The sequence below is a fragment of the Gigantopelta aegis genome, chromosome 3 (assembly GCF_016097555.1).
Source record: "Gigantopelta aegis isolate Gae_Host chromosome 3, Gae_host_genome, whole genome shotgun sequence".
Taxonomy (NCBI): Eukaryota; Metazoa; Mollusca; class Gastropoda; order Neomphalida; family Peltospiridae; genus Gigantopelta; species Gigantopelta aegis.
The window spans coordinates 25487623-25509765 of NC_054701.1; the positions used below are offsets into that span (position 1 = coordinate 25487623).

Here is a 22143-nt window from a genome sequence, read left to right on the forward strand (position 1 = left end):
AAATCTCAAGGAAATTCCTCGGGGATTCCTTTGTTGACATAATTCATAAAGTAGTTCCGGCTATATAGCCAAAAATAGTGCTAAACTGAGATTCATGGTGCTATGAATGCCAGTTTTTATCATCACGTGATACGAATTTGACCAATCCAAGGGTTTATAATAAAGGAATTTTTAGAGATTGGAATTATTTATTTATGAATTAGAGTTTAGAAACGCTTTTTTAATGTGACAGAATGTAGCTAGCGTCTTACAAATAATGACGTTATGCATCTTGTATGACGTCATACGACAAAAGCATTGCTAAGTTGACATTACTCGATTTGCCTACACAAAACTGGAATAAATAGTGATTTTCTGAATATTCCTGTAGGATTGCAGGATAACAGAAATAACTGGTTACTGTCTTAATATATCGGCTATATCCTGCTCAGGTCGAATGGCGAATGCAGCTCGGCAGAGCCTCGCTGCATTCGCCATTCTAACCATCGCAGGATAAAGCCGATATCTTAAGACAGTAACCAGTTATTCCATATATAGGTTGACGATACTCGATTTGCGTACACAAACATGGATTAAATAATGATTTTCCGACTATTCCTGTGGAATTGCAGGATAAAAGAAATAACTGGTTGCTGTCAGGTCGAATGGCTAGGTACGACCTTATTCAAAGTCAATTTGTATTCGCTGTATTCGTAAATATAGAACAGAACCATTTCAGATGAGTTCGTTAATATTATCTTTATTTCGTTTTGTTTTGTTTAAATAATCGTTTCGAATAAACAGGACTTGTATAATATGAAGACTTATGTTACTGGGTTATGGTAGTGACGTAAAGACATCACTCGATGACGTCACAGCGGCACTCAACACAAGCTGCACATGTGCGGACAGCCGAACTTGATGTTAGTATACAGGCAGTACGCCGCACTGTAGTAGCTGCAGAACGAAGGGTCGGATAAACTGCAGTCCACTGAAACACAAAACATACCCTGAGCCTTTCACTATAAAAAATATTATAATCTTCAACAAATACTATAATATAAAACAGAAGTTTAAAAGTTTATTTTGTTTTAACGACATAGTCTACAACAAATATTATAGTATACAATATATAATATATATTATGCGCAAAGCCTTTTTACAGTTTACTATTGTTCTGACAGCTTCTCTTCTTATGATCTACACTGCCAACAGATTTGTTTGTATTTGCCCGATGCTGTAGTTCGCAAGGAACCTTTTGCGCTCTGAGTCGGGATTTAGCTCAGTCGGTTGAGCGCTTGTCTGAGGTGCTTGCGTCGCAGGATCGAACCACATCAGTGGATCCGTTTAACTGATTGGGGTTTTTCTCGTTCCAATCAGTGCACCACAACTGGTCAAAGGCCGTGGTATGTGCTTTCCTGTCTGTGGGGAAATCATATAAACGATCCCTTGATGCATTAGGAAAAATGTAGCAGGTTTCCTCTGTTGACAACGAGTCAGAATTACCAAAGGTTTGACATTCAATAACCTATTATTCATTAATCAATCATTGAATGTGCTCTAGTGATGTCGTTAAACAAAAGAAACTTTCTCTTCCTTTTTTGTCCTTTTTTTGCGCTCAGATCCAGTCTACTACCGTACACACATCGCGCTAAATATTGGGCACAACCATGAATTTCATAAATACAGCCGTGATGAACGTCATCATCTTTGTCACTTAACTCCAGCCAGTGCACCACGACTGGTACATCAAAGGCCGTGGTATGTGCTATCCTGGCTATGGGATGGTGCATATAAAAGATCCCTTGCTGCTAATCGAAAAGAGTAGCCCATGAAGTGGCGACAGCGGGTTTCCTCCGTCAATATCTGTGTGGTCCTGTGCAGCAAAGAGTCTTTTATGTGCATTTTTTCCACAGCTAGAACAGCACATAACACAGCCTTTGATAAGCCCATCTTGGTTCACTGGGTGGGACGGGGAGAAACAATCAGTAAATGGGTCCATCGAGGCTTGAACATTATAGGATATAAATACAACAATAAATTACAACCATTCTCTTCCTTGTCATGATGGTAATGATCACCAGCAACATTACTATCATCATCATCAACTTTTCACCAGCAATATTACTATCATCATCATCAACATGATCATCAATAACTCAACCAGCAACATTACTATCAACATCATCAACACACATCATCAACATTATCAGCAATAACTCAACCAGAAACATTACTATCAACATCATCAACATCATCATCAACAACTTAACCAGCAACATTACTATCATCGCACATCATCACACATTATCATCAATAACTCAATAACCAGCAACATCACTATCAACATCATCAACTTTTCACCAGCAACATTACTATCATTATCATCAACATCATCATCAACAATCCAATCAGCAACATTACTATCGTCATCATCATCAACATCGTCATCAACAATCCAACCAGCAACATTACTATCATCAACATCATCATCAACAACTCCACCATCAACATTACTATCATCATGATCAACATTACCATCAATATCATTATCAACATCATCATCAACGTCGTCATGATCAATATCATCATTACCATCATCATTATCATCATCATCGATATCACATCATCAGTTTCATCATCTGGCATCATCGCCATCACCATCATCACCATCATCGTTATCAACATCACGATCATCACCACCATCATCGCCACCATCATCATCATCACAACCACATGACCATCATCATCAGCAGCAGCACCATTCTACAGACAGGATAGCACATTCCACGGCCTTTGGTGTACCAGTCGTGGCATCACAATCAAAATACATGTTTAGAAAGACGGTATTTTACAACTCACGGGTTTTGCACGTGTCTCCGGTGTAGGTTGGTTGACATTGGCAAGTACACGTGGCCACATCCAGTTCTCCCCAGTTTCTGCAGATCTTCCCACCACACGCTGAAACAGTTCAATACAAGTCTGTACTGATCTAGAGCTTTACAGTTCACAAAAATATATCGTGTTTACAATGACGGTACAATATAATGTAGTGCAGAGGAATGGATTATAAAATACACATTTATAACTGCACATACATATATGCATATATACATACATATAATACATACATAATAAATTTAAATTAATCATTCAGAGTAATAGTGATATATATTATAACGTGGCTCGTATTTTGTCAAATTGAAATATATATTCCTCAAGTTGATTTAATTATTTAATATTTTTAACACTTAATAGCAAGTTACCTTTATAGGCTGGCGATCTTTTCCAATAAATTGATTTCATATATTTACTTCTTAAATTGTCGTATCTATCGTATTCTAACTAACAAAAATTATATTCGTCCTCACTTTATTCAGATTAAAATAAATACAAGTCCTTTCTGCGCTTTTTATATTTCTGTACCTTCCCGTCTTTTCATTCATTCGTTTGAACTTATTTTATAACCAATTTGTAGGTTCAAGCACGCTGTCCTGGGCACACATCTCAGCTATCTGGGCTGTCTGTCCAGGACAGTGAGTTAGTTGTTAGTGGTTAGTGAGAGAGAAGCAGGTGTAATAGTTTTACCCATTGAGTAGTTAAAACTCGGCTGCGAACCCTGTTCCTACCAGTCTTATATCCGATGGCTCAACCACGACACCACCAAGGCCAGTTGGACATACACCTGGGATAACAATACAATCATACACCTGGGGTAAGTTGAGCCAGCCGTTTTGTACTCAAACGTGCTAGACTGGTTTTCACGCTACAGGTTAAAAAGAATGATCATTTATGGGATCAGTCTAAACTGTTTACAAACGCTTAGCGAAAAACGGCTACCTGTACCTGGTTTAGAAATGATAACATTAGGTTACAAGAGAAAGTAATTTACTTTAATACGCTTACAGTCTACAACAGACTTGGTAAATACTTTGCAACTGCCCGCAAATAATGTTTGAACTTAATGTTTTGAAGCGGCATGCTCTTTGCCACATCTTTAATACACTATCCATTCTTGACCAACCCCAAATGTACATATTAGAATAACACTATCTTCTAACAAAACTTGTCATTAACAATAGCAGGAACATCTCTATGTCGGAAATAGGACGTGGAGGTGAGCAGCAAACGACGCTGGGTGATAGGAGGGAATAACAGATAGGGGATAAATGAGATGAAAGTCAAATGAGAAAAAGAAACGGGGACAGCGCCTGATAAAGCAGTTACAATTGGTTGTTTCTCCGGAGTACCATTTCTGTTTAAACAAGCATTCTGGGCGTGCTGCTAAAGTAATACATGTCCCCTACCAGGCCCCACCAATTTTAAAATATCAAGAGTCATAACCGTCAAACTGGGGAAAAACACCACTAGAGCATATTGATTAATTAATCATCGCCATTTGGATGTCAAACATTTGATAATTTTGACATATTGTCTTGGAGAGTAAACCCGCGACATTTTTCCATTGGGTCATAGTCATAGGGTTTAACGTGCACATTCAGAACAAGCTGTTGTACCGAATCTTTTATATGCACCATTCCACGGACATGATAACACATACCACGACCTTTGATACACCAGTCGTGGTGCACTAGCTGGAACGAGAAATAGTCTAATGAGCCCACTAACGGGAATTCATAGACAGCCCGCGAGCTCATTACCCTCAACCTGTTATTGAATGTGTTTGTGGTAATTTTGCACGTGGATTGTTGGATTATAACCTTCCCAGCAATGACGGCCCTTATTATAAAAGGTTTGGAGAAAAGAAATGTAATTGGGCGTCATGACCCATTGACTCCAACCACCCACAACTCTCCCCCACCCCCGCTTTACAAACATGTCTTGATACATACGCAGTGTTCCACACTTGCCGCACATCAACGGACAATCCGAAGGGACGTTGGTGAACTTCGTACACGCGTCATCATCGTACGAAGCACACGACTTGGACACCTGGGATGGACACGAGGCTGAAACATAGAATTAGATTCATATTACACCTCAAGGTAACATAGTATTGGATTCATATTAAACCTCAAGGTAATATACAATTCTGCTCTGTTATATACACCTCAAGGTAACATAGAATTAGATTCATAGTATATCTAATACTGTATTAACCATAGTATTGGGACATATTACACCTCAATGTAACTTATTAAGGATTCATTTTACACCTTAACTGTAATCTAGAATTGATTTTATTAGCCAGTCATCCTAAGGACCTAACAAAGAATAGGTTATTGTGTTACATTGTGATAGGTACCATATTATTGGATTCTGTATTACATCTCACTGAAACATAGTTAAGGGTTCATATTACAAATCAACCAGTTAGTATTATAGAGTTGTAACCTCAAGGTAACATAGAATTAAGTTCCCCTTACACCTCAATCCAATTATCACAATTAGATGTGTGTTGTACCTCAATGTAAGTGATTAGATTATTATGTACACCTCAAGGTAACATAGAATAGATTAAGTATTAGTTCTCATTGTAACATAGAATTATATTAATTATTACACCTGCGGCAAATATATTTGTCAGCTTAAGGTTCATATTAGATTCCAAAGTGTATTACAATTAGTTGTGTTTATTAGTGACCTAAACGTAACATAGAATTAGATTTATATTACACCTCAGATCGTAACATAGAATTAGATTCATGTAAACGAGCCATCTCAATAAATGTGCCCAATAAATCAATAAAACAGATATAAACTAAGTTAGGATTATACAGTTTGTGTGTAATCGTGTTTAATTCGACTAACGGTACTGTCGGAAATAGAATAAAAATTATTTTCGTCGATTAGGTTTTAACACATACCACGAGAAATGTCTATTTTACTACGGGAATATTTAATGACAGTCTACCTAATTCATTATTTACTTGTTTTTGCTCTCATTGATGTACAAGGTGATGTCGGCAACAGGTGATTTGTGCACTTTATTGGAACAGACTATAACAAATTTTGGTCAACATGTGTCAATTTCATTGCTGTTACAATATATGAGGGATTGTTTCTGATGATGGTTTACCCCTAACCCTCTCCAAAACAAAATATTTGTAGACATTTATAAGTAACTTTTGAGCAAAACTGTCAAGAGTTTGTGATCCATTATACCGGTATTAAAGGTGCTACCTCAAAGTTGCATAATGACAGCTATTGCAAATCATGTTTTATTAAATTTTGCTTTAAAATTTAGGGACTACATCTGTAACTATATGCCCATAAATGATTATAGGAAATAATTTTATGTACTAGTAGAACATACATTTTTATTGGAGAATCTTTATCACAAACAGATGCTCACATATAACTTCTGATATAACACCTTTAAGTGGTTGCAAGATTGCGTAAATTTCTAATGCACTTATATTGAATTTATATTCACTAAATATGCTGGTCATAACTAATAATTTATGCTGCAATTCAAAATAATCAGATAACTTGAAGTTTTAAATTAAAAGTTTGTTTAAGGGTAAATGAAATCGACACATGTCATCACAATTTGTTATAGTCTGTTCCAGTAAAGGTCACAAATCTGTTTACCAACATCTTTATTTCAATTTCAAGAGTAAACACCACCTTGTACATCAATGCGAGCCCAAACAAGTAAATGCTAAATCAGGTAGAGTGTCATTAGATAGGTATTTACAAAAGGTTACTTGTTAGTTTAATATGAAAGAAATAGTTGATGAAAATCATTTTATATTCTATTTCCGACACACAATTTAATCTACACACCTCAAGGTAACATACAATTACACGCATTAGACACACATAACACACACATGCACACATATTAACACACACGTACACATATACCAAGACACGCCGCGTGCACACATACCAAGATACGCGTGCACACATACCAAGACACGCGTACACACATACCTACACATGCGTGTACGCCCCCCCCCCAAATGTACACTACACACACACACATACATACATACACACACTACACACACACACTACACACACACACACATACATACATACATACATACATGCACACACACACACACACTACACACACACACACATACATAATACATACATACACACACACACACTTACATACATACATACATACATACATACATACATACACACACACACTACACACACACACATACATACATACATACACACACACACACACTACACACACACACACACACACACACACTACACACACACACACACACACACACACATACATACATACATACACACACACACACACACACAGATACACACACCTCATTGCCGTAGACAGACCGCCTATGTAGCTAAGGTATGTGCTCAGGACAACATACCTGAACCGTAATTGAATACAAGAACGGAAATAAAACTAAACCAAAATAAATAAATAAATAACTCATGTAATAACGTTGCTTAAGGGAGCTTAAGCGAGCTGTGTGAATTAGGACTGGGATTACTCACAGGTCTGGCACAGGTCTCCGGAGTAGTACATGGACGGACAGGTACACGTACAGGTGTTCGGGTCCAGTTTCCCGCCATTGTAGCACAGTTTACCTCCACAGTCTGTGGAACAATACAAATACAAACTGTGTTAGAGGGAACGGGAAGGGGGAGGACGAGAAGAGAGATAAAGAGATGAGAGAGAGAGAGAGAGAGAGAGAGAGAGAGAGAGAGAGAGAGAGAGAGAGAGAGAGAGAGAGAGAGAGAGGGGGAGAGAGAGAGAGAGAGAGAGAGAGAGAGAGAGAGAGAGAGAGAGAGAGAGAGAGACAGACAGAGAGAGAGAGACAGAGAGAGAGAGACAGAGACAGACAGACAGAGAGAAAGGGAAACCGGATGGAGAGAAGGGAAAGAGAGGGAGCACGAAGGAGAGAGAGAGAGAGAGAGAGAGAGAGAGAGAGAGAGAGAGAGAGAGAGAGAGAGGAGAATGAAAGAGACAGAAAAGAAAGACACAGAGAGAGAAAAAAAGAACAGAAATAGACAGTGACATAGGCAGGGGTAGTGTGGGGGCGAAAGAAACATATAAACAGCTGTGTTTGTATTAGGAAAAGTATTTTATGATATGTGGAGGACGAAATTGCATGTTTAAAAGAGACGAAACGGAATATTAATATTTCTAACAAAAGATCAATAATACGAATATGTTTATTTCGATTTCACAGACTGTTCCACACGTACATAGTATATACTTTATAATGCATATACATAAATACGCATCTTGTCAATCAATATTAAGGTTAAAAGTGAATATAAAATGGAATTGCAACTGTCAAATTAAGTATGTATACTATTTTGTCTGACTGCTTGAGCCTTAATTATAAACGTACTTGAGTACAGTCGTGTATATTTAGCATTTAGTGTTTAGCATTAATAAATATAATTTAAGTTCATCGTGGATGGATCTTTGTGTATGGTTATTTTTAATGATTATGCGTTTTAAATATATGTTTCTAAATTCATGAAATTTGTTACAATGTAGTAAAAAGTGCATTTCTGTCTCAACAAAAGGGGCATTATTTTTCTTCTCTTAGAATTTTCTTTTTATTTATCATCCAGTTTCAATGTTGAAATGTTTTATTATATTATAAAGCAGTTTCTGTGTGTAAGGCCAGGTTCTTTTAAAGTAAAGTTTGTTTTGTTTAACGACACCACTAGAGCACATTGATTTATTAATCATCGGCTAATGGGTTTCCTCTGAAGACTACACGTGTCGGAATCATACAAATTATGTTTGACATAATAGTCGATAGTTAATTCATCGACGTGCTCTAGCGGTGTCGTTAAACAACGGAAACTTTAAAGTTTAAAACCAATTTCAACGAATTCTGCTACTTGAATCGAGGTATCTTTCAAAGGGACGTTACTAGTGGTGGATTTCATATGACCTTTCGGATCAGTTAGAAGCTCCCCCGTAAAATTTCGAAAACTAGATGTTCTGAAATTTTCTGCATTCTACAAGTAAAATTCATCTCTGCCTTTTGATTTACTACAAATAATATTTTTATTCAGAATTATTGGTGGGGCTAAATCCCCCTCCCCCACCCCCTCCGTTCCGCCGTGTCTGAAGAAGAAGGCACTGGATGTACAAAACACTATGATATATTGTGCATGTATTGGTACACAAATAACACCGACGTCCCACCTTTAAACGGCCATTAACCACGTACCACATAGTTTGTTTGAGACGCATTGTTGACAGTTTGCACAACTGGTTCCATTTTGATAGGGTTTCTTCGTGTCCATCTGCCTGCAACGTAAGAAACATAATAGTTTACTCTCTCTCTCTCTCTCTCTCTCTCTCTCTCTCTCTCTCTCTCTCTCTCTCTCTCTCTCTCTCTCTCTCTCTCAATAGATTACTGTCTCTCTCTTTCGCTCTCTCTCTCTCTCTCAATAGATTACTGTCTCTCTCTCCCTTCCCCACTAGATCCGCCTCTGTTAATGACCGCCCTGTATTACTTGTAGTACGGCGCTGACGGCTGGAATTGTGACGGCGGTAATCATAGCCATCCTCGTGGTGGCGCTCCTCGTGTGTATGTGCGCCAAGAAACACACCCGCCTCGCCAGGAACATCAGGCCCGGCAGTCACGGAATGCGGCCCAACGTCACCGTAATGTACGCAGGTAGGAAACACGGATTCGGTGTTAGGTCTCTCTCTCTCTGTAAGTCTGTCTGTCTCGCTCTCTCCTCTCCTTCTCTCTCTCTCTCTCTCTCTCTCTCTCTCTCTCTGCCTCGCTCTCTCCTCTCCTTCTCTCTGTCTCTCCCTGTCTCTCTGTCTCTCTCTCTCTCTCTCTCTCTCTCTCTCTCTCTCTCTCTCTCTCTCTCTCTCTCTCTCTCTCTCTCTCTCTCTGTCTCGCTCTCTCCTCTCCTTCTCTCTGTCTCGCTCTCTCCTCTCCTTCTCTCTGTCTCTGTCTCTCTCTCTGTCTCTCTCTCTCTCTCTCTCTGTCTCTCTCTCTCTCTCTCTCTCTCTCTCTCTCTCTCTCTCTCTCTCTCTCTCTCTCTCTCTCTCTCTCTCTCTCTCTCTCTAACCCTTATCCTTACTGCTGTAGCAGCTTGGTGGTTAAGTCATAAGAGTGTTAGGTACTGGGATCGCACTCCGGCACCGCTTTCAACCCAAAGCGAGTTTTACTGGCTTAACGGATAGATATACGGCCAATACACAGGCGTTTCTCTCACCAAACACTAACCTTTAGTCGTAGACACTTTAAAAAAAAAAAATCAAGAAATGTCAACAGAAAAATGAATAGATCGGTTTGCCTTGAGACATCACAGCATACTGGTCATATTATGTTTATTGTAATGACAAGTGACATTTCGCCATTTGCACATTTATAACTAAGTGTGATAAATAATGTCGTAGATAAATACACCTATACTGAGTGGAACCACGGACCCTCGGTATGAGAGTCAAACGCTGTACCGACTGAGATAATAAAAAAATTGCCAGAACCTGTTTATACTTTATACTAACTCTACCATTCCATACACAATATTTGCATAAGTATTTCGAGAATATCAATTTACTTACCCGACGGCATAGTTACAGATATGTATTTTTTTAAATATACTGTTTGAACAGTTGGCCGAGCCACACCCGATTCGTGCCACAGTTTCCGAGACAACCTGTGCGTAAAGGAAAGGAATGTTTGTTTAACGACACAACAGCATATTGTTCAATCAGTGTTCCACGACTAGTATATCAGAGGCCAGGGTGTGTGTGTGTGGGGGGGATTCACATATAAACGGGTCTATGCTGCTAATTGGTAATAGAAGAATCTATGATGACATAACCACGACATCACCGAGGCCGGTCACTGTGTGTGTGGTTGGTTGAGTGGAGGTTTGGTGGGTGAATGTGCTAGTTTGGATAGGTGTGAATGGCTCGTTGGGTGGAGTTTTGGTGGGTGAGTTTGGATAGGTGTGCATGGCTCATTGGGTGGAGTTTTGGTGGGTGTGTTTGGATAGGTGTGCATGGTTCGTTGGGTGGAGTTTTGGTGGGTGAGTTTGGATAGGTGTGAATGGTTGGTTGGGTGGTGTTTTGGTGAGTGAGTTTGGATAGGTGTGAATGGCTCGTTGGGTGGAGTTTTGGTGCGTTAGTTTGGATAGGTGTGAATGGTTGGTTGGGTGGTGTTTTGGTGGGTGAGTTTGGATAGGTGTGAATGGCTCGTTGGGTGGAGTTTTGGTGGGTGAGTTTGGATAGGTGTGAATGGTTGGTTGGGTGGACTTTTGGTGGGTGAGTTTGAATAGGTGTGAATGGCTCGTTGGGTGGAGTTTTGGTGGGTGAGTTTGGATTGGTGTGAATGGTTGGTTGGGTGGTGTTTTGGTGGGGTGAATGAGATCTTAAGTTTGAGTAGGTGTCAGTGGCTGGTTAGTTGGGTGGGGTGGGTGAGTGCGTGGTTTGTGTAGGTATGAGTGGTTGGCAGGTTGGGTAAGTGCGTGGGTCTGTATAATGTAGGCAGGTGGGCGAATGGACGTGTCTTTTTATGTATGGGTGAGAGGCTGGGTGAATAATGAAGGAAGCGGGTGAATGTGTACCTGTGTATAATGGCCAATCTTGGTTCCTCCAACGCCAAACGTGAATTGGTTTACCTCGGCATGCCATGCAGTGATTGCCGCGGTCAAAGAGCTGTAGCCGGCTCCTAAGTTCTGCCCTATATGCACGCCTGGCAATTCTGTACGAACCAAATAGCTTTTATTACGCATATATGTATATTATAAATGTGTGTATGTGTGTGTGCGTGTGTGTGTGTTTGTGTGTACAACCTATACTTATCTGCCTTCTTAATTATGCGTCGGATGTAAGGCTGGTAGGTACTGGGTTCGCATCCCCGTACCGTGTTTCTACCATAATTGAATAAAAGCACGAAGAGAACTTAATATAATATGATGTAATCAGTTTTGTGTGTGACATATAGTTATGGATGTTTTATGGATCACTGATCTGATATAAAATGTATCATTATTACTACTACTACTACTACTACTACTACTACTACTACTACTACTACTACTACTACTACTACTACTACTACTACTACTACTACTATTATTATTATTATTATTATTATTATAAAATGAACAAATTAGCCCATGCCATTTACAGAACAACAATAGTGAGGTGACAACTTATTTCACTGATAGTAGAAATCTGTACCGGGGGTAAGGGGAGAGGGGGGAGAGCAACTACCTGGAACACTACGGGCGTCGTCGTCGTCGTGCATGTCATCTATACACTGCCTCGCCCACTTGGCTGCAACTACAGCAATGTCGTCGTCCCAGATCTGGAATAAAAAACAACTTACAAATATTATACAATGAAGTGTCGCGTAAGTTACATATAGTGTCTGTGCGTGTGCGTGCGCGTGCGTGTGCATGTACGTGTTTGTGTGTGTGTGTGGTGGGGGGTAATCTTTCCTGTTTTGTGACGAAATGTTTGCTGGACGTTCGTAGTATATCAAATTCCGTGGTAGTGTTATCATGTCTGTGAAATGGTGCATTTAAAAGATTCCATGTTACTAATGGAAACAATGTAGCGGGTTTGTTCTCTTAGACTATATGACAGAATTACTAAATGTTTGACATCCATCAGCCGGTGATTAATAAATCAATGTGCTCTAGTGGTGTCGTTAAACAAAACAAACTTTAACTTTTTAAAATAAAACAATTACTTTTATATTTGTCTTTCTGTCGTTGGATGCTAGTCAAATTACACGATGTTGTACTAGGCTAGGGCAAATCCAGTTCAAATTTTATGTCTAGCATTTTCTATGGCCATTTGGGTCACTGAATACGAATTTGGTCGAACTTTTGGTCTACGGCCACATTTTATATCCGTAACTGTAATTTATTCAAAATGGCGGCCAAATTTCATCATTTTCCTTGAATATAAACGATTTTAGAGCATATAATCCCTGTAATATATCAATATACAGGGTTTGGGGGTTGTAGAACGTGAATAATGCACTTATAAGTAGCTTTGACTTCATACAGAGGCTCTTTGAGCATTTATGCACTAACAATATGGTTTTTCACTGGATTTTTGTCTGCAGTTTGAGCGCATACTTAGTAATTGGTTTATGTGCTCACCGCATTTAATACAAGATGATAAAAAATGATGACACAATCCTATGAACCATGCTGTTTTATCTGCACAGTGTAGAGAGAACAACTCAAATAATTTATCCGCTGACCATGAGGACTATCCACAGGTTTACAAATACATGTGTTTCAACCAATAATGAAACCTGGTGGCTACCTAATCAGCAGAATGTTTTCTATATGCAATGCACTAAAAAAAAACCCAAGGCTATCAGGTAACTACAAAGGGCAGTGCATGTGAAATTGTACGCAGGGAAAATTGTATTTGATGGGAGAATAAAAATGTGTATCACAAGACAGAAAGAGCAATGGTTAAAAAGAAAGAAAGAAGTGTTTTATTTAACGACGCACTCAACACATTTTATTTTACGGTTATATGGCGTCAGACATATGGTTAAGGACCACACAGATTGTTTTAGAGGAAACCCGCTGTCGCCACATAGGCTACTCTTTTACGACAGGCAGCAAGGGATCTTTTATTTGCGCTTCCCACAGGCAGGATAGCACAAACCATAGCCTTTGTTGAACCAGTTATGGATCACTGGTCGGTGCAAGTGGTTTACACCTACCCATTGAGCCTTGCGGAGCACTCACTCAGGGTTTGGAGTCGGTATTTGGATTAAAAATTCCATGCCTCGACTGGGATCCGAACCCAGTACCTACCAGCCTGTAGACCGATGGCCTGCCACGACGCCACCGAGGCCGGTGAGCAAAGGTTAAACAAATATTGGTTGACTATGAAACATTTCAGAACAATGAAGAAGTATGGGAATATTTCAAAGCCGAAGTCAACAAAATATTTTAAAATGTCAATGACTGATCAATAATGTCTACACTATCCGAACCAAAAACAATTACAATAACAAATTTAGAATATAATGCATTATGCATACGTTGCGTATGAACAAAATACACACACGGCAAGAAATGAATAAAGAACAGAGGTAAATGAATTCTACCAAGGAGCTACGTGTTTTACTAAACCTCACCAGCTGAGTTCACAAAGTAACCTGGTGTAGGCCTACAGTTTGAATGACCATCTTCCACCCTGACTTTTGCACCAGCAACACCCCCAACACTGACATAATCATTATAATATATATTCAAACAGTACAAAAGACTCCTTCATAAACTCGCTGACTGTAGCAGAATTAATTCCACTCATTACTGACGGGGATCGATCCCAGATCTACATTCCGCCAAACATTGACAAACGTAGACTACTGAGTTGCGGCACATTGGATAAGAAACACTAAGGGCGGAATTTACAACGTGTAACTACTTACATGTGTAATGATTAAACATCTGCGTTTAAAACAAAAACAGGTTTCGTAAATTCATATTGAATTCCAAATAGGGTGGGACGTAGCCCAGTGGTAAAGTGCTCGCTTGATGCACGGTCGGTCTAGGGTCGATCCCCTTCGGTGGAACACTTTTGGGCTATTTCTCGTCCCAGTCAATGCACCACGACTGGTATATCAAAGGCCGTGCTATCCTGTCTGTGTGGTGGTACATATAAAAGATTCCTTGTTACTAATGATGATTAATAAATCAATATGCTTTAGTGGTGTCGTTAAACAAATTTAAACTAACTTTAAATTCCAAAAATACATTTACCGTTAGACTACTGGCTAGAGGTCGTGTGTGAACAGTAACCAATTCCACAAATGCATTTACCGTTAGACTGCCAACTAGAGGTTGCGTGGAATGTAACCAATTCTCAAATACATTTACCGTTAGACTACCGACCAGATGACATAAGTATGTTCACAAAAGCTCGCACGATCAAACTGATTGCTAAACGTCATATTGTGTTACAGATAAAATTTGTTGTATCACAAATGCTCACTCGCATAAATTTTCTATGTCACAGGCAACCAATTGAATACATATGACTTGTCACAGACAACCAAGTGTACCACAACATGCACGTTTATGCTAGGATCAGACTAACAAATGTCTCGACTTCTATGACTGTCCAGTCGCTGGTGTGGACGCTCTTACAACACGATTCAGGTATCTCACCACTATTGATTATTTATTGGTGACAGTACAAACATAACGCCAAGCACTGACTAAATTATTAACAGTAGGTGCTATATACTAGCTGACATGAAGAGAACAGCCTCTGTGACAGGATTTAAGCAAATAAAATTGATACTTCGCCACCTGCAACTTTAATTATCCAGACTCCTTTGGACATGGAGTAATGGAGGGGAGGCAACTCTCGTTAAAAAAATATGTAACACAGGCACTGTAAACAATGGTCTTGCCTGTTGCTAAGCAGATATGCATCTGTCAGTTTGATATGCCAAAACCAAGAGGTAATGTTACCCTTCTAATATTCCATAATTATACTGTCAAGTCTGTTCAGACACCAAGATAATAAAATAAAGAAAAGAGGTACTCTTTTTTTTCTCTCATAGAACTAAATTCGTCGTGACGTACGTACTGATCCCTTCAAGTCGTATACAAGACCTACGATCGATCAGTTTTTAATCTGAGCGCACCCGTCGTTAAGTTCGGAATGGGGGAAATTACGTGGTAACTGTCGAGTTGGCCAACTCCGTCGTGTCAGTCGATAGTCTGACCCTAGCATAAGATTCACATTTTCCATAAAACTATATTACTAGTGAGCAAAAGGCGTTTTAGTGTTTTTACCACTTTTAGCATGTTCGTGGCTGGCGGCTGTACGTTCATGCGAAACTCGTTGTGTAGGTCTACGATGGCATTTTTGTCGGCATTCGACAACGTCGGTCCTGCGGTGCCAACATCAACAAGACACATCGTGTGGTTGTTATTCTCGTCCAAATACTTCTGAGGGCACGCAGATCTCTGTCAAATAGAATAAGAAGAAAACAAGCGATATTGGGGTGTGGGTTTTTTTAAGAACACCTCAACACATGTTAAAGGGACTGGCCTATGTTTCTAAGAAAACTTTAACACTATTTAAAGGGACTGTTCTTTGTTTTCCAGAATACCTCAACACTTTTTAAAGGGACTGGCCTATGTTTCTAAGAAAACTTTAACACTATTTAAAGGGACTGTTCTTTGTTTTCCAGAATACCTCAACACTTTTTAAAGGGACTGGCCTATGTTTCTAAGAAAACTTTAACACTATTTAAAGGGACTGTTCTTTGTTTTTCAGAACACCTCAACACTTTTTAAAGGGACTGTCCTATGTTTTTCAGATCACCTCATCACTTTTTAAAGGGACTGTCCTATGTTTTTCAGAACACCTCATCACTTTTTAAAGGGACTGTCCTATGTTTTCCAGAACACCTCAACACTTTTTAAAGGGACTGTGCTATGTTTTCCAGAACATGTCAACACTTTTTAAAGGGACTGTCCTATGTTTTCCAGAACACCTCAACACTTTTTAAAGGGACTGTCCTATGTTTTCCAGAACACCTCAACACTTTTTAAAGGGACTGTCCTATGTTTTCCAGAACACCTCAACACTTTTTAAAGGGACTGTCCTATGTTTTCCAGAACATGTCAACACTTTTTAAAGGGACTGTCCTATGTTTTCCAGAACACCTCAACACTTTTTAAAGGGACTGTCCTATGTTTTCCAGAACATGTCAACACTTTTAAAGGGACTGTGCTATGTTTTCTAGATCATGTCAACACTTTTTAAAGGGACTGTCCTATGTTTTCCAGAACACCTCAACACTTTTTAAAGGGACTGTCCTATGTTTTCCAGAACACCTCAACACTTTTTAAAGGGACTGTCCTATGTTTTCCAGAACATGTCAACACTTTTTAAAGGGACTGTCCTATGTTTTCCAGAACACCTCAACACTTTTTAAAGGGACTGTCCTATGTTTTCCAGAACATGTCAACACTTTTAAAGGGACTGTCCTATGTTTTCCAGAACACCTCAACACTTTTTAAAGGGACTGTCCTATGTTTTCCAGAACACCTCAACACTTTTTAAAGGGACTGTCCTATGTTTTCCAGAACACCTCAACACTTTTTAAAGGGACTGTCCTATGTTTTCCAGAACATGTCAACACTTTTTAAAGGGACTGTCCTATGTTTTCCAGAACACCTCAACACTTTTTAAAGGGACTGTCCTATGTTTTCCAGAACATGTCAACACTTTTAAAGGGACTGTGCTATGTTTTCCAGAACACCTCAACACTTTTTAAAGGGACTGTCCTATGTTTTCCAGAACATGTCAACACCTTTAAAGGGACTGTGCTATGTTTTTCAGAACACCTCAACACTTTTTAAAGGGACTGTGCTATGTTTTCCAGAACATGTCAACACCTTTAAAGGGACTGTGCTATGTTTTCCAGAACACCTCAACACTTTTTAAAGGGACTGTCCTATGTTTTCCAGAACACCTCAACACTTTTTAAAGGGACTGTCCTATGTTTTCCAGAACATGTCAACACTTTTTAAAGGGACTGTCCTATGTTTTCCAGAACACCTCAACACTTTTTAAAGGGACTGTCCTATGTTTTCCAGAACATGTCAACACTTTTAAAGGGACTGTGCTATGTTTTCCAGAACACCTCAACACTTTTTAAAGGGACTGTCCTATGTTTTCCAGAACATGTCAACACTTTTAAAGGGACTGTGCTATGTTTTCCAGAACACCTCAACACTTTTTAAAGGGACTGTCCTATGTTTTCCAGAACACCTCAACACTTTTTAAAGGGACTGTCCTGTGTTTTTCAGATCACCTCAACACTTTTTAAAGGGACTGTCCTATGTTTTCCAGATCATGTCAACACTTTTAAAGGGACTGTCCTGTGTTTTCCAGAACACCTCAACACTATTTAAAGGGACTGTCCTATGTTTTCCAGAACACCTCAACACTTTTTAAAGGGACTGTCCTATGTTTTCCAGAACACCTCAACACTTTTTAAAGGGACTGTCCTATGTTTTCCAGAACACCTCAACACTTTTTAAAGGGACTGTCCTATGTTTTCCAGAACACCTCAACACTATTTAAAGGGACTGTCCTATGTTTTCCAGAACACCTCAACACTTTTTAAAGGGACTGTCCTATGTTTTCCAGAACACCTCAACACTTTTTAAAGGGACTGTCCTATGTTTTCCAGAACACCTCAACACTATTTAAAGGGACTGTGCTATGTTTTTCAGATCACCTCAACACTTTTTAAAGGGACTGTCCTATGTTTTCCAGATCATGTCAACACTTTTAAAGGGACTGTGCTATGTTTTTCAGAACACCTCAACACTTTTTAAAGGGACTGTCCTATGTTTTCCAGATCATGTCAACACCTTTAAAGGGACTGTGCTATGTTTTCCAGAACACCTCAACACTTTTTAAAGGGACTGTCCTATGTTTTCCAGAACATGTCAACACTTTTAAAGGGACTGTGCTATGTTTTCCAGAACACCTCAACACTTTTTAAAGGGACTGTCCTATGTTTTCCAGAACACCTCAACACTTTTTAAAGGGACTCTCCTGTGTTTTTCAGATCACCTCAACACTTTTTAAAGGGACTGTCCTATGTTTTCCAGACTTTTTAAAGGGACTGTCCTATGTTTTCCAGAACACTATTTAAGGGACTCATGTCAACACTTTTAAAGGGACTGTCCTGTGTTTTCCAGAACACCTCAACACTATTTAAAGGGACTGTCCTATGTTTTCCAGAACACCTCAACACTTTTTAAAGGGACTGTCCTATGTTTTCCAGAACATGTCAACACTTTTAAAGGGACTGTGCTATGTTTTCCAGAACACCTCAACACTTTTTAAAGGGACTGTCCTATGTTTTCCAGAACACCTCAACACTTTTTAAAGGGACTGTCCTGTGTTTTTCAGATCACCTCAACACTTTTTAAAGGGACTGTCCTATGTTTTCCAGATCATGTCAACACTTTTAAAGGGACTGTCCTGTGTTTTCCAGAACACCTCAACACTATTTAAAGGGACTGTCCTATGTTTTCCAGAACACCTCAACACTTTTTAAAGGGACTGTCCTATGTTTTCCAGAACATGTCAACACTTTTTAAAGGGACTGTCCTATGTTTTCCAGAACACCTCAACACTTTTTAAAGGGACTGTGCTATGTTTTCCAGAACACCTCAACACTTTTTAAAGGGACTGTCCTATGTTTTCCAGAACACCTCAACACTATTTAAAGGGACTGTGCTATGTTTTTCAGATCACCTCAACACTTTTTAAAGGGACTCTCCTATGTTTTCCAGATCATGTCAACACTTTTAAAGGGACTGTGCTATGTTTTTCAGAACACCTCAACACTTTTTAAAGGGACTGTCCTATGTTTTCCAGATCATGTCAACACCTTTAAAGGGACTGTGCTATGTTTTTCAGAACACCTCAACACTTTTTAAAGGGACTGTCCTATGTTTTCCAGAACATGTCAACACCTTTAAAGGGACTGTGCTATGTTTTTCAGAACACCTCAACACTTTTTAAAGGGACTGTGCTATGTTTTCCAGAACACCTCAACACTTTTTAAAGGGACTGTCCTATGTTTTCCAGAACATGTCAACACCTTTAAAGGGACTGTGCTATGTTTTCCAGAACACCTCAACACTTTTTAAAGGGACTGTCCTATGTTTTCCAGAACATGTCAACACCTTTAAAGGGACTGTGCTATGTTTTTCAGAACACCTCAACACTTTTTAAAGGGACTGTCCTATGTTTTCCAGAACATGTCAACACCTTTAAAGGGACTGTCCTATGTTTTCCAGATCATGTCAACACTTTTAAAGGGACTGTGCTATGTTTTTTCAGAACACCTCAACACTTTTTAAAGGGACTGTCCTATGTTTTCCAGATCATGTCAACACCTTTAAAGGGACTGTGCTATGTTTTTCAGAATACGTCAACACTTTTTAAATGGACTGTTCTGTTTCCAGAACACGTCAACACTTTTTAAAGCGACTGTCCAATGTTTTTCAGTAACTGTAAGACGTTTCCTACTAACAGAGACTTGTTCGCGATTAAAATTACATATTAAATACATAAATTATTGGAAGGTAAAATCCGATTGTGGCTACTGCAAATATTACAATGACAACAAACACCTTGTTTATACAGACACTGATATTCTAAACAAAATAGAAGCGAAATAAATAGATTACACTGAAACAAATCAATATATTTGATTTTGTTTTAATCTGAAGACTTTTAAGGAAGTTTTAAAGATGAATCAAGTATTTACTGTTAGTTTTTTTACGGTTTGACTCTAAACACTTACGTCAAAGGCACGTTTCCCTCGATCAGACACATTTATGTTAGCGTTGATATCTGTAACGAAATAATGAATTAACAATGCTAAATATAGGGATATTCTTGTTTTTTCGAATTTGATTTATTTTATATTGGAGAGTTTTTGTAAGTAGTTTATTTGTTTTCAACACACACACGCACACACAGAGAGAGAGAGAGAGAGAGAGAGAGAGAGAGAGAGAGAGAGAGAGAGAGAGAGAGAGAGAGAGAGAGATACACAGAGAGAGAGAAAGAGAATGAGACAGCGAGAGACGCACACACACACACACAGAGAGAGAGAGAGAGAGAGAGAGAGAGAGAGAGAGGGGGGGAGAGGGGAGAGAGAGAGACGGACACACTCACACACATACACACACACACATACACACACACACACACACACACACACACACACACACACTCATTGCACTAAACATGGTTTTGATAAAACGTTATAATGAGGTCGTGGTACTTTGCCTTTTATTTCTTTTTGTTTGTTTGAATGTTTTCTTCTTTTTCAGTTTTAATATGACAACAATATCTGTATTGTCAGTGGCGTAGCCAGGGGGCACGGGGGCCCTGCCCCTCCCCATCGAATATATATTTTTAAAACTGTATTAAATTATATAAAATCATCCCATAATATATTAAAATGCATGCATACATACATACATACATACATACATACATACATACATACATACGTATCGTGGATAAAGGATAAAAGAAAACGAAATATATGTATTTTAAACTATATTTATTGTACTTTTAATAATAAGAAAAACGTATAAAATTTGGCTTACGATGTTTTGTGAAATTGGGCCCTGGCTGCGCCAGTGTGTGAAGTCGCTATAATATCATTGTAACTCACCTGCTACACGACGCCTGTGTCTGGGTTTCGCCTCTGCCTGGAGAATTACCGCCAAGTAACACAGGCAGACAACAAGACCCTTCGTGGTGAAGACGAACATTGTGATGATGGTTTCACTTCAGAAACACAGTGAAGTCGGTACAACCAAACTGATGTTTATATTGAGTCGGTTTGCGAAATTAAAATACCACATACTGAGAGATAATGCAATTATTCCATCACCCCAGGCTTCGATCTGATGCCACATTATTGGTTTATGTCTTCTTCTTTTTAAAAAATTGAGTTGGTATATATTGATGAAAATAGAAATGATTAATATAATCGTAGGGCAACAGTTTTATTTAATGGTTCACGGATTTTGTTCCTCACAAAAGTGATGTCATTTGTCGAAATAAAAATAAAGGGTTTTTTTTATCCGTTTTATTATGTTTTCTTGGCAGGGTGTTTTTCTGTCTGAGGATTAAAAAGGCATATTTATGTCTGTTTGATATTAACATATTTCTCGCTCACTATCATTTAGCTGTCCAGATAGCTTAATACATCACGTTTTGCATGTAGCATTTTGTCTTAATATACTGATACATTTTTACGAGAAAAGTGTTATGGTTGCCATTTGGATGTAACAGAAATTGGTCTGCACCTGTTGTCATTTTACTGATTTGGCATTTATGATTACAAATAAATGACATTCATATAGTTGAATTACACAAAACATACATGCACATTGCACAAAAATATATATTCTGGTACTTTAAATTTTAATTATGACAGCAATTAGTAAAACAAAATATAACAGCACCGTAGCTTCTGGATGACGAAGACAAAACAAACCTCATTCTCAGAACATTTGTTACAGGATCCTGGAATAAAACAATTTGTAGAAAGTTGTTTTGTTAACTCAGCAATAACATAATATAATCTGACAAATAGTTTTTGATAAACTACCTTTGAATTTGTTCGATATTCCTGTGTTTGGTCATAGGGT

The 22143-nt window shown here is 38.7% G+C and overlaps 1 protein-coding gene across 1 annotated transcript; it reads right to left on the reverse strand.

Moving 5' to 3' along the window:
* Positions 1-719: 719 nt before the first annotated feature.
* On the reverse strand, positions 720-21313 carry LOC121367755 (cysteine-rich venom protein Mr30-like). The gene is made up of 11 exons (XM_041492105.1): positions 21159-21313; positions 20277-20326; positions 15727-15900; positions 12155-12248; positions 11503-11639; positions 10496-10590; positions 9138-9217; positions 7435-7536; positions 4833-4949; positions 2842-2940; positions 720-970 (listed from the first exon to the last, which is right to left on the reverse strand). The coding sequence occupies exons 1-11, from the start codon at positions 21256-21258 to the stop codon at positions 864-866; spliced, it is 1155 nt and encodes a 384-aa protein (XP_041348039.1). The 5' UTR covers positions 21259-21313; the 3' UTR covers positions 720-863.
* Positions 21314-22143: the final 830 nt, after the last annotated feature.